The 18,127-nt window shown below is 42.8% G+C and overlaps 1 protein-coding gene across 5 annotated transcripts in view; it reads left to right on the forward strand.

The window, feature by feature from the left end:
• CRHR2 (corticotropin releasing hormone receptor 2) overlaps positions 1-18,127 on the forward strand; it is a 157,511-nt gene that overhangs the window by 73,820 nt on the left and 65,564 nt on the right. For all 5 annotated transcript variants that reach the window (XM_035318451.1, XM_035318452.1, XM_035318449.1 and 2 more), the window contains one exon: positions 15,127-15,212. In XM_035318451.1, coding sequence (XP_035174342.1) covers positions 15,127-15,212 — 86 coding nt within the window. The remainder of the gene's footprint in view (positions 1-15,126; positions 15,213-18,127) is intronic.

Consider the following 18,127-nt stretch of genomic DNA (forward strand, 5'->3'; position numbering starts at 1 on the left):
TTATTTGAGCAGAAAGATCGTTTGGGTAGGAGCTGGGAGATACCTTGGGAAGCTGGACTGAAACAGAGTCCAAGGAACTCTGCAGAGTCCCATCGTGCACATGAGCATCTTTGATCTGCCCTTTCTGATTCAGGAGGTGGTGTGTGCACCAATGCAACCTTCACGAAACAATGTGGTCCTTTACAGTTCCCTCTCAAAACTAATCTTCTTCACTTCCTTTGTGATATCACTTAAATCATTTAATTTTCTGATATCTGTCCAGTACTAATGTACATTAGATGAAACTGTATTTGTCAGCTTTCCGATTCCATTTAAACTTTTGACAGATGCTGTCCTAGAGGAAGGGAAGGGATGGGCACATGATTTATGTTTTATGCTACACTTTAGGGAAACATACAAATGCGGCAGCCTTTACAGGAATCGAAGCAGTAATGTAAGCACAGGAAGGGGAGCCTTGGGTGGTTTAGCAGTTTGTGGACTTTCAAATTCAGGACCTAACAAGTAGGTACATTATCAGCACAGCGCATCTACAAAGCCAGCTAATGCCTGCCTCTCTTCTTACCACAGACAAAGCATAAAGATGTCCCCCATAGCAGTGCTGTGCTTGGTTTATGTTATTTATTCAATAAGCCTTTTGGCTCTAGTTTAAGGGATAGAAAAACTAGTAGACAGGACGGCAAAACTGTAACATAAGCCCTGTGCTCTTTAAAGTCATTTCTTTAATAAGTGTTTTTTTATTATTATTATTATTATTATTTTTTGGCTGTGTAAGAAAGAAGAAGGATCTGAGGTGGGTGTTACTTTTCTTCTAGCGAGTATTTTCATGCAGTTGTTCTTAAACCTTCCTTATCCTGCTCCCCAGTGGGAGAAGGACGGTATTTACAGGGAGAGACAATCAGCACAAGGCATGCTACTGTTATTAGGTATAATAGGACTTTAAGACTTAAAATTACTATTTCCCTGTATCTGCAGGGGCTCTGCTTTCTTATATCAAACAGTCCTGATCTGTGCTGGCTTAAAGGAGCTATTTATATCCTGTCACATCAGCAGTCATCTCCACAATCAAAATTCAGGCTTCTGGTGTTGCTGAATATTTTGCTTATCCTGCAGAATAGTGTGATTAGGAGGGATTTGGTATTAAGGATAATCAAGTCAACTTCACAGAAATTGGTAGAAACTGCCCAATTCTTATCCACTTCTTGAAATTACATTTTTGGAAAGAGAATTGTGTCTCAGCAAAGTGGGCTGGCTTTTATCTGCCAAGAACCATTCGGATTTTTTTTAAGCTCTTATATCATGTTTTGTTATGAAAGTTATCTGTACTATGCTTGCAGTCTTTTTCTCTCCTGTTGGTTGGTTTTCCCATGTAGGCAGATTGTTTCTTCCCTGCACTCTCATACTAGATGTTTAGGCTTAAGGAAGACGAGGAGCTTTCTGGCTGCCAAGCCCAGCATAAGCTGACAGAGTGTATGTTGTGCTTTTGTCCAGACATCCTAAGACATGCTGTATTGGGCTTATGTGGCAAGGTTTTGGTAGCTGGGAAGCTGCAGGGGTGGCCTCTGTGAGCAGAGCCCTGCAGCTGCCCCATGGCAGACCAGAGCCAGCTCCAGATGGTTCCAAAAGGGAACTGCTGGTGGCTGGAGCTGAGCCATAAGTGGTGATTGTTGGGTCTCTGGGAGAGCAGAGTTAAGGAAGGGGGAAAAAAACTGCTGTGCTACAGCAGCTGGGAGAGAGGGGTGAGAGTTATGTGAGAAGCAGCCCTGCAGCCCCCAAGGCCAGTGCAGCAGGAGGGCAGGAGGTGCTCCAGGCACGCAGCAGCAGTTCCCCTGAGGCCTGTGTTGAGGCCCCTGGTGGAGCAGGCTGTCCCCCTGCAGCCCATGGGTCCCACATGGAGCAGGTCTCCACGCTGCAGCCCATGGAGGAGCCCCTGGTGGAGCAGGTGGATGTGGCCTGGAGGAGGCTGCGGCCCATGGAGAGCCCCCGCAGGAGCAGGCCCCGGGCCGGAGCTGCAGCCCGTGGAGAGGAGCCCACACAGGAGCAGGGGGTCTGGGGAAGCTGCTGCCCATGGGGGACCCGTGCTGGAGCAGTTTGCTCCTGGGGGATGGACCCCGTGGGACCGAGCCGTGTGGGAGCAGGTCTTGAAGAGCTGCTGCCTGTGGGCAGCCCCTACAGGCTCAGCTGGGGAAGGACGGCATCCCGTGGGAGGGACCCCGCGTGGAGCAGGGGCAGAGAGGGACCGTGAGGGAGCGGCGGAGATGAAGCATCAGGGACTGAGTGCAGCCCCCATTCCCCTGTTCACCTGCTCTGCTCAGAGGGAGAAGAGGGTGTATAGGGAAAGGTTCTTCAGTTTGCTTTTAATTCTCACTTCGCTGTTAGTAAAAAGCAATGAATTGTATTAGTTTTCCATATGCTGAGTCTGGTTTGCCTGTGACTGTAACTGGTGAGGGATCTCCCTGTCCTTGTCTGAACCCACAAGCTGTTCTTTCATCCTATTTTCATCCCCTGCTGTATTGAGGAGGGAGATTAAATTGAGCAGCATGCCGGTGCTTAGCTGCCCCATTGTTGTTAAACCACCACGCATGCCACTGTTGTTAACCCAGCACACGTGTAACAAGATCTATCAGAATCGTCTCATAAGACTGCAATTTTCTAAAAGGCATTGTAATAAGAAATATAATACTGGATTTATGATCAAAACAAGAGTTTAACATGAGAAAAAAAAAATCCTTGCACATCTGAACAATTGTTCTTGTTCATGATGAACCTTCTTAACAGATGAAACCCAAATGCTGAGTCTGGGGCAGTCAGGTTTTGTAGATCCTGTTGACCTTTCAGCAGGACTAGTTCCCTGTGTAACGTGTGATATCTCTCCCTGTATTCCCAAGTCACTCTTATTTTCTAAAGGCCCTTGTCTCTCCTGTGTGCTGCCTTTCGCTTGCAGCCTCTTCTGTCAGACTGGAGCATTCATCTGAATTCTAGGTCAAAAGGCATATTAACTGTACCAGGCAAGTAGAACGTGGATGGGCCCATTCTGGAATCCATTCCCATTCCTAGTCACCATCTCCTCCCTTTCTCAGCCACTTTGCTTGTTATTTTTCCAGAGTCCTTAACTGGGACTGGGTCAGGATTCCCAGTGAACACTGACTTTGTGTTCTGTCACAAACTATTCATACAGCTGCTGTGTTTTGTTTACGTGATTGCAACTCAGATTTCATAAGGTCACCAAGTTCCTAAATGAATTCCAGGCAGTGAAGGCTCTGTGAGAACACAGGTCCCCACGTTCCCACTTACCTCAGCAGAAATGAGACGAAAGGGAGGCTGCACACTGGGACTCGTTTATCTCATTAGGCTGTAAAAATTGTCTTCTCGAGTCAGCTGTCCTCAGAGAGCTCCACCCTCAGGCTCCTTTCCCCTCTCCCACTACTGTGCTAATCAGATCATAGTGCTTCTCAACTCCACTGTGCCTTACCTACAGGTAATGAAGTAGAGCTACACCTCTCCTTGTTGTCATTGCCATCTCTTGGTGCATTCAGTAATTATGGCAAGTGACTAATTGATTTCTGAATTTCAACTAAGAGGCAATTATTATGAAGATCAACCGTCATTATCAGCTGCTGTCCTGGTAGCATTTCAGAAGGGGGTTAGTCAGTGATCTGCTTCATAGCTAAGTGCTCTCCTAGTCAGTCAAGCTGAGAAATGAACTGGGCTTCAGCCCAGCACGTGTGTGTATGTGTATATATATATATATATATATATAAAGGTACTTGCATGTACTTTATGTGATTGAGCTCTCCCTGTTGTCAACAGAGAAGTAGTCAATGGACCATGAAGATCAAATCAGCTCCATGAAGTGAACAGTTGCTGATCAGCTTTGTCTCAGTCTAGGCCGTGGTGGCTGCAGTCGCTAGGGATCCATTCACTTGCTTAAACGTAAGCTTCCATCACAATTTTTGATGCCCATGATTGAGTGACTGCCTTGGACACCGTGGGGCATCTCAGTATCTATCTAGCAGCTTGTGCATTGTAACTGCCACTTGCATATGGGCATTGGCATCATAACGCCAGAATTCATGTGTCTTAATCTTGAGCTCTGTTTCATCTGTAGGGAGGAGCATAAGAATAGGGCAGGCATGAAGAGGGACCGTTCTTGGGTGCTGTTTTATTTAGCTTCCAGTGATCCAAGTTTCTGTGACCTGCTGAATCAGAGGTGATGTCTGTGAATGTTAAATGAGTGGCCAAATGCCTGCTCGGTCTTGTGTGGGATAACTGGCCTCGTAGCAGAGATTAATTTGAATAGGTGTGTGTGGAAAACTTAAGCTTAGTATGGATTTCAGACTTTTCTCTCAGAACAGTCTTTTTGGGAGACAAATCCTTGTTTCTGTTCAGCTAGCATGAAAAGGTTGGTGTTGCTTATTTTTTATCACATGCTGACATCCAGGTGAAGGATAACCTGAGGAACATACAGATTCAATACAGATTGCTTCATAATCTCCTTCTTTTCTTTCCACTTAAAGATACACAGGACTCTGTGTTGAAGATCATTGGGTTCTGCGTGCAGTCACGTTGCTGTATGTGCTGTCTCAGAGAATTAGCCACAAAGTGCAAATAGCCTTAGGAGGCTGCAGACTCGCCCTGCATCTTCATGTCAAGTTCAACGCAGTAGCACAACACAGGAAGAAAGTAGTCTCCGTATGTTTCAAAACAAAGAGCTCTGCAAGCTATTACAGGGTATGCTTTTAGTTCCAGGCACTGAAGCGCTTTTTGACAGACACAGAAAATGAGGGATTATTTTCCTTTTTACTCTTCCTTAATTCTTTTGACACATGTGGCTCAAACTCAGTCATGTCATTCTGTACAAGAAAAAAAAAAAAAAGAACTGTGTACTATTTGTGAAAGCAGAGCCAACTGAGCATTTATTGAATGCTTGTGAGCCTGTTCACTTGTCTTTGCCTCCTTCCTGGTGTTCCCTTGATTGTTTTTGTAACAGCATGGTCCTGGTACTTCAGAACAAAAGTTTTCTTATTCAGAAGCATAGAAATAATTTCCTAAAGGAATTAATAACATTTAGGGATGATAATCGTAGGTGTGAATAATAATTGTTTTGTTGATTGATTAATAGGAGTTGTAAAGAGATGTGACAAAGAAAGCAGCTTCTAGGATAGCTCCCAAATCATCCTTCTGAGGAGAGATTGTTTTGGAAAAGGGCAATCGTCTTGGGATACCCTGCCACTCGTCACACCTCAATCCTGAGACAGTTCAAAATGAAGTTGTAAAGAAACAGAATGTGCACAATATCAGAGATGTAACTTATGGAATATTTTTTGTTAGCCTTCAGTGACTCAAAAGAGTGAAAAATATTGGAAGTTATGTTTGTATTTCCTGAGAAGAACTGTGTGGAGTTGACTTGAAGGGGATTGAAAAGTCACAAAGAATGTCTACTTTCTGTTTAATTTTATATTAACAGGTATTTAATTGGACAAAGTTAAATAGAAGCACATTTCTGACTGCTTTGTACAGTTCAGTTCTTTCTTAAGGGGCTGAAATGAGAATACTTGCTGCCAGGTAGCAAGTGTCTCGCTTAGGACAATAGTGATCTGCTGAGCGCAGTGGAGGTCCGTCAGCATCAGAAAGTATGGGCTGGGACTTGCTTAGGTCAGTAATGAAGAAAAGAGGTAGGGGTACAGAGGTCATCTTGTGGGTCCTGAAATCAACTGTTGTAAAGTGAAAGCCCAGCCACAGATCTAGCCAAGCCCGGGGAGGTGCATCTCTGAAATGAGAAGCAGGGTAAGAGCTGGCTGGCCCAGGAAGGAGGTCCACATGGGATCCAGGTCTGAGTATTTAGTAAAGGTTGATTCTTGGACTTCTGTACTTAGGTGTTTTGTTTTTTTGTTTTGTTTTAAATGAGATGGAGAAATAGATACAGAGCAAAAGAGCTGTGTATATTGAATGCCCTTTTATGCTCTTCTAGTCCCACACGTATTAAACCTACTCAACTTGTTTAAGGAAAGTTATGTTGAGAGGTGCTGGATGCATGACTAAGAGCATCTGTGCAAGAGTGTGCACAAAGGTGTGGGCAAGAGCATAATCTTTATCAGTATGCCTAATGGAGTAGGCCTTGGGCTAGGAATCTGGAGAAGTGTTTTTCTAAAGTCTGGAAGAGTTCTAAACTTCTAAAAGGTTCTGCTTCTGCCTTTGCTTTTGACATGTTACCTGACCTGTGTGAATCACTCGAGCTCTTTAGCAGATAGGAAATCAATACAGAAAGTGAGCATAATTAGACAGTTGGAGCTTCTCATAAAGCATTTTAGGATTTCTGGCAAAGGAAAACAATAGAAAGCTGTGCAACATTTCTTGCGTGCTTGAAAGGCTGGAAAGACATCAGATTGGTGAGCTAGACAAAGCTGAGGTCAGAAATGTTTTTTCTAGGGGATCATTTATTGCCTAAAGTATTATTTATCTGCCTTCCAACCCTCTCCTATAAGTGCATTATAATTCTACATGAATGTCAAAAAAGCCCCAACAACATGACATCTAAGAAAACCTCTCTTTGCACAAAGGCTAGCTTTCAGGATGATGTTGGCTGCTATACAAAGTAATAAGCATCGGTTGGATAACTCTTCATTCCTCTCCTTATTTTTGTCTGAATATCCCTCATTCACAAATAAAGTATGTGGAGAGAGATTTTTCTTTTCAGTCTCCTGCACTTCTGAGCGCTGTTACAATTATATCGAAGTGCTACCTACCGCTGTCACTTCTGATCTCTAGAAATAGCAAGCAGTGTACTGGTGCGTTGTGAATCCTACCTGTTTCTAGCTTGTCACTGCAACAATCAGAAGAAAACCACCGAAGATCTCGGGTGGGAAGGATGGCACATGAATAAATAATGTATAGGCCGTGATTCAGTCCCTATTTTTAGAAGCTTGCTATTTTTCTGGGGCTTTGAAAAAAGGCTAAGAATAGTATACAAATGAAGTGACGTGTACTTTATGCAACACAGGGTTTTTCTGTCTCATTTGATCTGAATCCTACAAATTCTGAGCAGTCAATCTGGGGAATTTATGCAATTCCTGTTGTTTTTACTGGATATCATGGAAGAGAAGCACACAAGAAAAAAATACTTTGCTTGATACCCAGAAAAATGGCTTATTCTGAATATTACTTTTAAATGAATAAAAATTATTTGGAGATGGAAAGTCCAATCACAAGTGAAATTGAACTTTTTTTTTCCCCACAAAAGCATGGTGGATATCACTTTTTAAAAAATACAATAAAATACATACAAAAATATAATATACATCCAATACATACAAAAATACAATAAAATGCAATAACTATTTAGTTTAAATAGCGGAGGAAGCACTGGGAGAAGCTTGCAATATCCCAGTGATTAGGGTGCTGTGAAAGGAATGAACCTGGGAACTGGCTTAAGTTCCTCTTGAAGTCCTGCAGTGTAAGGAACAGAAGGAACAGAGCTGAAGCTCCCCATGGGCCATGATGTCTGAGGCTGGAATGTCTGCATGGTTTTTTGGTTGGTTGGTTTGGTTTGGTTTGGTTTTCTCCTCTGTTCCTTGTGTTTTTAATGTAATTCGAAAATGTCAAAACATTTATGTCCTTCCTGGGGGATAAAATTTGGATAAAATGTACCCAGTTTAACAAGTGGTTTTGGCTGCCCCAAAATTGTGTTTAAAAAATAATCAGAGGAGAAAATGGCATCTAGCTTCAGGCTGGAGACTGAGACAGGTCTTCTCCCCTTTCTTATCTGATCTGAAAGGCCAGTATTTCACCAAACCTATTTTCATGTTACAGATCTTCCCTTGTTTGTGCTGGCTCCCTCTAAAAACAAGGCAACTTATCCAACTTGGTCAGAGGACAATACAGAGGCAAAAAGAGTTTAACAATAGTCTTTAAAAAGGAAGAAGAAGAGAAAAAAAAAAAAGTCTAAGATATCAACAAAAGCTTCCCGGTAAAGAAATCTAACAGAGTGTCTGAAATAGTTTTACAAAGTGATTACTAGAAATTCTTAAGGTTTATGCTTTTTAATCTGGACTGAACAAATCCTACTGGCAAGGAGATGGACAACACGCCCCCCTGTGCTCTTTCAGTTATTTGGTGCATCTGTGGTTCTCTGAGGCTGCCTCAGTCACGGCTAACTCCACTTTCCAAAAGTTTGTGCTTTCCAGGGAGTTTGTTCAGTGGGGGTTCTGGTTTTCTGGTTGAAGGACCTTCATTTCAGCTTGGCTGGCAGCTAACATGGATCAGCAAGCTGTCAGAGCAGTCAGATACCCCTAGCTGTGCACAGCTCAGAACTTAACAGACTGTTTTATTTATTTATTTATTCATTTCCCTATTTATTCCTTAACTCCAGTAGGAAATGAACTTGTCTCATGATTATAGGGCTGCTCCATACACATGGGATCCAGGACAAAAGGTGGAAATAAATTGGAAGTCTGCTTTTTCTAACTAATGATGACTGGAAATGTAAACCTTGGCAAAGTCACCTGCATGAGGGACAGCAAAATGACTAAAATCTTGTTAAAAACCAACTTATTTCCAGTTGTCAAAGGGAAGATCCATTACAGCAGTGCTTGCATGCAATGTCTCGAATTGCCTTTCACCTGCTAATGACTGGAAGGATGTGGTTAACTGCCTGCTGAGAATTACATCCACTTACCTTTCCCCTCTGCTCGTCTCTTCTTTATTTCATACTTTTAATAGAGTTTTGCTGACTAAATACAAACCTGCCACCAGGCCAATCTATACAGATTGGGTTACTGCTGCCTAAAAGGTATTATCTTCTTCAACAGGGGCAATAAAAAAAAAAAAAAATAAAGTAATGCCACTCATCAAATACTCGTCCTTGCTTATTCCATTTGGAAATACAACGTCTGCTGTTGGAAATGAAATTAAGGTCAAGGTTTTACCTCTCACGATGATGTAAACCATTGATCCCAAGCTGTGTTTTAAAGTTGGTCCAGCACATAGTAGCATCCTATTGGCACACCTTTTGCAGCTACTCTGTGTGCATGTACTTTCTTTTTTTTTTTTTTGTCTGGTGGTACTGGTTATTGGTATTTTAATTACAATGTTCAGGTAAGCACTTGCAATTCTGAAGCAGATACACTGAATGCTAAGAGTCGTCACCAGCTCTCTGTCTTTCTTCACAGGAGAGGTGCTCCAGCCCTCTGAGGATCCTCATGGCCCTCTTCTGGACCTGCTCTAACAGGTCCTTGTCCTTCTTTTGCTGGGATACCCAGTCTAAAGTTTAATCTTGTTGTGTATAGAGTGTTGTGCACTCTACAGGTACCTGAAAGGAGGCTGTAGCGAGGTGGGGGTTGGTCTATTCTCCCACGTGCCTGGTGACAGGACAAGGGGGAATGGGCTAAAGTTGTGCCAGGGGAGGATTAGGTTGGATATTAGGAAGAACTTCTTTACTGAATGGGTTGTTAGTCACTGGAATAGGCTGCCCAGGGAAGTGGTTGAGTCACCATCCCTGGAGGTCTTTAAAAGACGTTTAGATGTAGAGCTTAGGGATATGGTCTAGTGGAAGATTTGTTAGTGTTAGGTCGGAGGTTGGACTCGGTGATCTTGGAGGTCTCTTCCAACCTAGACTATTCTGTGATTCTGTATGTGTATATACGAATGAGACATTCCCGTAGTTGCTTTTCTAACTTTATTCAGAGAAGAACCATAAAAAATAGACTGAGCTAAGCCTGCCTTTCTCAAAAGCTGGAGTAAGGGCAAATAGGCACTATACTGCTGTCTACAGCATCCTCACCACGCTGCAGATGTTGGTGTTTCCACTATCTTGGGGTATGGAGGCGAATAAAAGTTTCCAAGTTAATTTTAGACAGCTGGAGCTGAAATGTTGGCTGGTGCGTAGAATCAAGGTCTGGCATCCTGCTGCCAAAACAGCAGCCACAGAGCAGGAGCGGTAGAGGAGGATATTGCAGTGTGCTGTCGGAGGGGCCGTAACTGCTGCAGTTGACTCTGGGAATGGAGCCATAGCTGTCATTGGCTTTATCGGTAGAATATAACCGTGATCACCATGAGTGATTTGGCCCTGAGAGGGAATATGAAAATGAGGATGTTATAGTGGCTGGCCTGGAGCAGGTGAGGTAAAATTTCTGGACACTAGCAACCTGAGTGACAGTCCGAGCACTATGGGATGTTTCCTTCTATTCAGGGAGTTCCCTTTTACCTCCCTGCCTGCTCCCTGGACTGATGATTAAGCAGAAGCAAGCAAGTGCCAGAAATGTTGCTCGTCAACATTTTCAAAGTCGAGGAAGAGGCCATAGATTGAGGCATAGGCATTAATATTGGATTATGTATCAGAAGCTATGTGTATAATGGCTGTCTGTTGCCTGTGTCATCGTGAGTCATCTACTGCTCGTTATTTGCTTGCATGAAGATTAAATCTGCTTGTCCGGTTGTATCATATGACTGCAAGTGCACACAGAGCACAGGTAACTAAAAGTTTTAACTACCAAAAAAACTCTTAATTGATTTTGCGTTTGTGTTCTTTAGAATTAAATCAGTAAGGCGGGAGAAATGAAAAGAAAACATACCGGGTTCTTCAGTATGCCATTTGTCTAAGGAAATGAAAATTGCCACCATTTCACTAGAAAGAAAAGAAATTGTGCTAATAGCTCTCAATAGCTATTGTTGCCATAGAAAGCTTGTGTGTCTATTCTTCTCTTCATTGTATGTCTCCACAATGGAGTTGTTCATCATGACTCTTTGTACTTCTTCTTTTCATGACAATGATTAAGAACAAATGAACTTAATCTAGGCTCTTTCTGTACATAGTGCTTCAAAGCACAAGAATTCTATAGCAAAAGCACATTAATCCCAGTTCTCAATGGAAAATCAGGTGTGAGGGAATACTCTGCTGTATGTTCAGTAACCAAAGAGATCATAGAAGTCTCTTGGTAAGATCTCTGGCTGTTGGTTCTGTGATTCATTTGAAGCTGACACTATTTTATCCAGGGTCTTCTGTGAGGAGGTATACAAGCATACGCACAACTCAGTTGTGGCTGACTGAAAGCAAGAAGCCTCTGTCCAGTGCATAAGTGATTGGTCCGATATCCCCAAGATTTTGGGGACATTTGCTGATGATATCCCCCGGGACTGATCTGGGCATGAACAAGAGCTGCAGCTTCAGAATGCCTGCAGTGAGGCTCTTGCCCTCTAGTATTACCTCACTTACTAAAACAGAGATTTCTGCTTTAAAATTCTGAGTGATGATCATTGATGTGATTAAAAGAGATACATGAAAATACAGTCGGTATGATCAGAAACTTGTTTCCATGTGGCTATTAGAACTAATGTTATAAGGCATCTGGAAGAATGAAAGACGTTTGCTTTGGAGTATGAATTACTTATGACTGCTGCAGTTTGGAATGAGACTTTTCCAGAAGTCAGATCTACTTGCTATGTTTGTTTCCGAGACGTGGCTGATGCTGGAGGAGATTCTGGACTGGAGAAATTCAGAGTTTGATTTTTGTCCTCCTCTTTTTCTGATACTCACCCTGTAAGAGGTCTGGGTTTATGAGCTGCCACACTGCTTTGCTGTGCATGTTGTGTAGGATTCCTGCGTTTGCACTGAAAGAGAGCTCAGGGGTGCATTTTGTAACCCCTAATATTCTTCATGTTGCACGTCAATACGGAGGTGGAAATGAATGGCCTTCATTACACTTAATCTTGCTTTGCTAATCACGATCTGTTCTCTAATATTTCCTTTGGATTAAAAACATGAGTTTCTGTGTTCAAAGGGAAATGGGCCAATAATATATTTGTTATCACTGGGATTCATGCAGATACCTATTTCATCTGTATGAAATCCCAGACTGACTACAGAACTCCCACCCATTTTACTAGCAAGGTTTCGAGTGAAAACAAAGTTTTGTGGCCTTCAATGGAACCTTTTTGCATTTACCAACTTCCTAGGCCAGATGGTAAAGATTGGGGCAAGACACATTTTCAATGCCTATCAGTAAGAAACAGAAGCACTAAAGAAACTCCGATGAATGCTTAATGTAGCATTCAGCTAGTGTGAACCCAGGGGAATCGTTGGGTGTCTCCATCCCAGTGATTCCCTGCAGGTCGTGGGAGCCTTTTTACATAGGTGAATATTTGGTTGGAGTTGTTCTGAGGATCTTAATCCTTGAAGGGCTAAGCTCGTGCTCACATGGAGAGAAATATTATTCATTTACTATTGGGGGGATTTTCAAGTGGCCATCCTTTCTGTGGAAAGTCACTTATCTTTCTGAAAAGGTTGCAATGAGCAGAGAAGATGCAGTGCAGGAGACAGAGGCATCGTGGCCTGATAAAGTAGAAGACTTGGTTTGTGTTGGTTCACAGCTCTGTCGCAGTCCTGCCAAGTCACTTTCAGGATGTCATGCGCACATTTTGCTCCTGTTTCCATACCTGTAAAATTGAAACAGCAATGAGGAGTGGAAGAAGTTTGTCGGGATGAAGAAAGCAATCCTAAAACTTGCTTTCAACTAAGAAATGTTTTAGGGAGGCCAAGTGTCAAATGAGTCTTCTTCCCCTAATTTTGACACTTCCCCTCTCTTACACCCAACTTCAAGCTATTTCTGTTTGCTATCAATATTTTATCTAGAGGAACATCAGAAGAAGAGTGGTTTTCCTTTTGGCTGGATAAATAACTTCTTGATTCAAATATGCCTTTCCCTCTCAGGGACTTAACATAGCCATGTTGTACATTTCAGGTGTCTCACAGCATTGTGCTTCTTGTCTCCACACTGCAAAGGTAGAATCATAGAAGAGAATCATAGAATCATAGAATCATTTAGGTTGGAAAAGAATTCTAATGTTATCTGGTCCAACCATTAACCTAGCACTGCCAAGCCTACCACTAAACCCTGTCCCTAAGCACTGCATCTAACTGTGGTTTCAATACCTCCAGGGATGGTGACTCAACCGCTTCCCTGGGCAGCCCGTTCCAATGCTTCACAACCCTTTCAGTGACGAATTTTTTCCTACTATCCAACCTAAACTTTCCCAGGTGCAACTTGAGGCCACTTCCTCTTGCTCTATTGCTTGTGGCTTGGGAGAAAGATCAACACCCACCACCCTCCACCCCCACCACCCTACAACCTACTTTGAGGTAGTGGTAGAGAGCAATAAAGTCTTCCCTGAGCCTACTTTTCTCTAGGCTAAGTAACCCCAGTTCCTTCAACCGCTCCTCATTAGACTTGTTCTGTAGACTCTTTATCAGCTTCGTTGCCCTTCTTTGGATGCGATATGTCTAGGAAAAAGAAGAGCCGGGATAAATAAAATAAAGGGTTTCTTAAGGACGCTGTCCTGGAAGTGGGATTCAGGATCTGATTAAGTACCGAAGCTTCCCGCTCAGTGTCTGGAGAGCCAGATGTTTGATACAGAAACTCAAAATCAGCAACCACGGAGCTTTGTTGTTGGCCATAAGGAGGAGCCAAATACAGGGTCTTTTAAGGTTGAAACTTGGATCCAACCTTTGAACCTCACTGAAATCTGGTCTCAGAGAAGGAACTAAAAGATGTTTTGAGACGCATTTAGTTTTGTATGTTGAACAATAATAGTGAGGAAAGAAGTTTAATCACCTGCTCCTTCTCAGGGGAAAACTGCATGTACAATAGCACAGAAAATTGCCGTCTGTATCTGATTTTCTTATAAGGACATGAAATTACATGATTTTACCAGTAAATCAGTGACAGAAATGGAAACTGATGACCTTACTTTCTGCACAGTTTTCAGTAGTTGACCCAAATGTTACCAGTCATTTTATTTTATTGGCCTTGTCAGTCCAAAAAGAAACAATGCAAATAGAAAAGAACAGACTGAAATCTGGTGCTATGTATGAATATGGTGCAACCTGGAGCTGTAGGCGAACTATTCCTTGTCGCTTTCTATGCGGACTTCCCCCCTCTGTAGGAAAAAGCACCTTTTCAAAGCTCTCAATGGCTTTTTCAATGGCTGTTGTCAACAGCACTTTTAGAAGCATCAATGTGATGCTTTCATTTGACATTTTATTTTCCTGATGGCTGGGTGTTGAATTAGTACTGAAGGACCATGGCAAAGTCCCAACAAGAAGCTGGGTAAAGGGCAGCAAGGACATCATGAAGAGTTCATTAGGAAGTTGTTTGTATGTATCCTCTGGGATCTCTCTGAATTTCCTGTTTTATTTTAACTTTCTTGTTTCTAAGTCAGTTCAAAATAAGCATGGAAAAAAACTATTTCTTGGGACTAGCTGTACTTTTGATGGATGCAGAAAGGTAGTTTATGCAGCAAAACTGCATAGTTTTCTCCTGATGAAGAGGAGTGCTTACCAGAAGCTGAAACCTCCTCCCTACCTCCAATGTATGCAGTTCCCAGAGCTACTCAGGGTGTCAATGCAATTGGACATGAAATCGCTCTTCTTCAGTGAAGTAATTGCTGATTTTCACTTAATGACACCTTGGAAAGAGATCAGAGGGGGTTCTTTTTCATAGGGATGGGTGAACACATCCCACTCTAGGTGTACCCATTTCTGAAATCTGTTCTCATGTGGCCTCCCCAGCACCTGCCTGTTCTGGGCTTGGGAGATGTGGTTGTCTTGCTCCTCTTTCAGAATCTTTACAGAAGATTTACCAATAATGCTGTTGCAGAGGAAGCCACTAGAAAATCAATATCCAGGAATGTTTCTTCTTGTTCACAGTGGGATAAGCGGGAGGATAGTAGAGCAGTAAGTTTACCACCTGCATGCCCTTCCTAGTGGAGCGCTTCAGACCTAAGCCTTTCTGCCCATTTATGAATACACCATTTATCTGCTTTCTGAAAGACACTTGCAATAAGTTTCTCTTGGATTGCTCTTTTAATATATTTCATGTCACTCCTGTTTACTTATAGAAACTCTTATCAATAAATATCTTGAAAAATGCGTTGTCTCCAGATGCATCGATGTCTTTTATTTGTCCTCTTCCCTCCTTGGCAGGCTGTTTGAGTCTTCCGTCCTCACAGTAGTAGGATATGTTGATTTTCGTTGTGAATAATCTTTACTGTTGACCTCTTCTTAAATATGTGAATTTGCTAGTCTGTTTAAAGTCCAGCACAGAGTGTTCATCTCTCTTTTATTTTGGTCCCTACCAGGAAACGCCTACAGAGAATGCCTGGGCAATGGAACGTGGGCTTCCAAGATAAACTACTCCCAGTGCGAGCCTATTCTGGATGACAAGGTCTGTATTTTTCTTTCCCTTCATTCTTCTCAATGTCATTTCTCAGCATATATGAATGCAAAGCCCAGCTTAAGTTTAACACGCTAATTTAGGATTTCTGAGCTGGATTCCATTTCTGTCTCTGCAACAAATCCTCTCTGTGAATTCAGCAAATCATTTATCCTCTCTCCATATCCTCTACACACATAGCTTTTAGAAAATAAAGGATGCTTTATTTCACTCTGTCCCTGGTGGTATATGTTTATGCAGATCCATCCTAGCTTTGTTGAGAGCCTACAGCTGCTACAGTAAATGTTAGTGATAATAACAATAATACCAAAAGCTTCTTTGGCAGTGGAATGTAAACTTTCATTATCTGATTCAACCCCCTACCTGCCAGTTCTGAAGTCTCATTGACAACTGGCCTTTCTAGATCTGTGTGCCATTTTCCTTTCAGCAAACATGTGAAGGGGCAGCAGCAGAAAAATATGAAAAAGCATACTCAGGTCCCAGCTGTCTTTAAAAAAAAAAAAATAAATGAGCCAGCCCTGCATTATATAGTGTACAAAATGAAATTAGCATAAAGGGTTAAGCCTCTTCCGAAAAGCTGCGAGCAATTGCAAATTGTCCTTTTTTTTTCAAATGTCACACCTTTTTTTGGAGGCATCGTAGACGTTCAGTTTAAACCTTCAGGCCTTCCCTGCCATGTCCTCCTTCCCTTCCCCTGCTTTGAGTGCTACGGTGGGACACACAGGAACACTGGGGTTTTGTCCTGTCTCTCCGCCAGGGGTGATGGAGCCCAGCAGCTCAGGCCTGTTTAGGTTTTGGGGTTCTTTCCACTCTTTCTGCCATTGGAGTAATGCCATGCCAATTTCAAACAGAGAGGAGGAAGACAAGGTCTTGCCTGCTGCAAGCTGTTTGCAGAGCTAATCCAGATTTCAGTCTCAGGGGCTGCACCCAGAACAGCCGTGATGTGGCTTGGCTGTAGCTTGCCATCCGTCCCGTTAAGATCCGTGTTGCTGAATGCAGGCTTTCTCAAATGAATGGGAAAACGGGTAACTAACTACACACCAGGTGCTGAGAAGTACCCACTCTTATTTATGGCTAGGTAATTTGTTGGATCCCACCCCCACAAAACAAACAAACAAACAAAACAAAAAAAAAAACTGGAGGCTTCTACAAAGTAAGAAATGCACCAGAGCAGGACTGCCCTCCAGCGGGACTGGTAATGTTCAAGGTTGTCTGGCCTAGTGGAGAGGGTCCCATGGCAAATCAAGCTGATCTAAATGGGGGGCACCCCAGTTCAGCCCATCCTCGTATTTCCTTCCCACTGAAAGTGGAAACACTTGATTTGTTGGGTCAGTTTTCAGCTGGATTGGTTCCCTGCACCTTCGTACTGTATTATTGCAGGAGTGCAGGTTGTAAGGCAAACGCAGGGAGTAAAAGGCTGACCGGGATTGAAGGGGAAAGCATCCCGTGGTAGCTCTGACTGAGGTGGATTTGCACTTCTGTGAAACCACTTCTTAAAACTGAGCAAGGTGGGAGGGTGGAGTGTAGCATCCAGTGCTGAGCTAAAGAATGGGGTAAACAGCTGGGCAACGACTAAAAATCTTTGGTGTGGGTTACCTCATATGGGAAACCTGAGCTGACAGTAGCAGTCTGCTGTACGAGCTCAGGAAAATGCTGCTGCATTTTAATGAAACTCTTTATGTGTTTTTCTGCATAACCTAAGCAGTTGTTGTCTCTGCAGAGGCGAATACAGAGGAGTTTTATTTGAAGAGGTTGAAGAAGTGTTGTGACTAGAGTACGGGATTATCTCCTTTGCTCTGTTTTTGCTTTGAAAAACTTTGCAGCTATGGTGATAGCTTAAAACTTCTTAAATAGCTTGTTCCTTAAACAGAGGGAAGTGCAGATGTCCCCCCCAACCCTTGTTTGCTAAAGCTTAAAAATTCATTTATTAGATCCTGAAAGATTTGTGACAAGCTTTACAAATATTAATATTTGTGAATATTTCCTAAATCTCTACATAATGCTCAGTGTTACAGATGAATGCTTGGGTTGCTTTGTGATCTCAAGAAAAAAAAAATCCCCATGGATTTGTGTAATCCTCCATTTTGATTAAAGGTGAGATGCTAGGACACATGTGGGTCCATTGTTATTTGTTTTCTGATCACAGCAGATGCCATGTATTATTCAGGACGTACCCCTTGTGTTTTGTGTTTTTAACACAGAAAACAACACCGCTGTCAAACCTGACCACTTACAGCTGGGTTTCTAAGAAAGGACATAGTTTGACTTGAAATGCAATGACTGATACATGGAGACTGAAACAGGAGTTTTCAAGATCAGCCCAGTGTCAAGTGCTACAAGCTGTATGACCGTGTTGGCAATGCAGCAAGGGAAATTGCAGGTTTTTTGCAGCTGGGGGTCAGTCTCAGGGGACATAAATTCCTGCAGCACACATTCCCTGATGGATTACTTCCATACATAAGTGCTTAGCTTGTGGTTGTGACCTGTGGCAGTCATTGATAAAACCGTGCTCTGGGACTGCTTTGCTCCTAGATAGACGTTTTGGGTGGATTTAGTTTCCTGCATGTAGTTATTTAGTGTAGTTTAAAATGCCCCAGTGTGTCTGCGTGCATCTGGCAGGCATGCCACAGGCCTCGTGAGATGTGTCCATCAGCTGCAGTCTTGGAGGTCTGTCACTAGGGCTGACCAGGAGGATCAGAGTCCTCTGCGTGCACCTCAAGGGGCACTGGATGCCTGTGTGTGGCACAATTGTTCCCATCCCTTGCTTCAGTTCTTGGTGCAGATTTGGATATGCACCCAAAAGTAGTTGTCACAATGTCAGCCTGAATCCCACTCTCTCAGTGACCAATTGGCATCTTCTCCAGGCACCAGAAAGAGGTACAGGAGTCATTTTGATCCAACTGGCT

The sequence above is a fragment of the Oxyura jamaicensis genome, chromosome 2, assembly GCF_011077185.1.
Source record: "Oxyura jamaicensis isolate SHBP4307 breed ruddy duck chromosome 2, BPBGC_Ojam_1.0, whole genome shotgun sequence".
Classification (NCBI taxonomy): Eukaryota; Metazoa; Chordata; class Aves; order Anseriformes; family Anatidae; genus Oxyura; species Oxyura jamaicensis.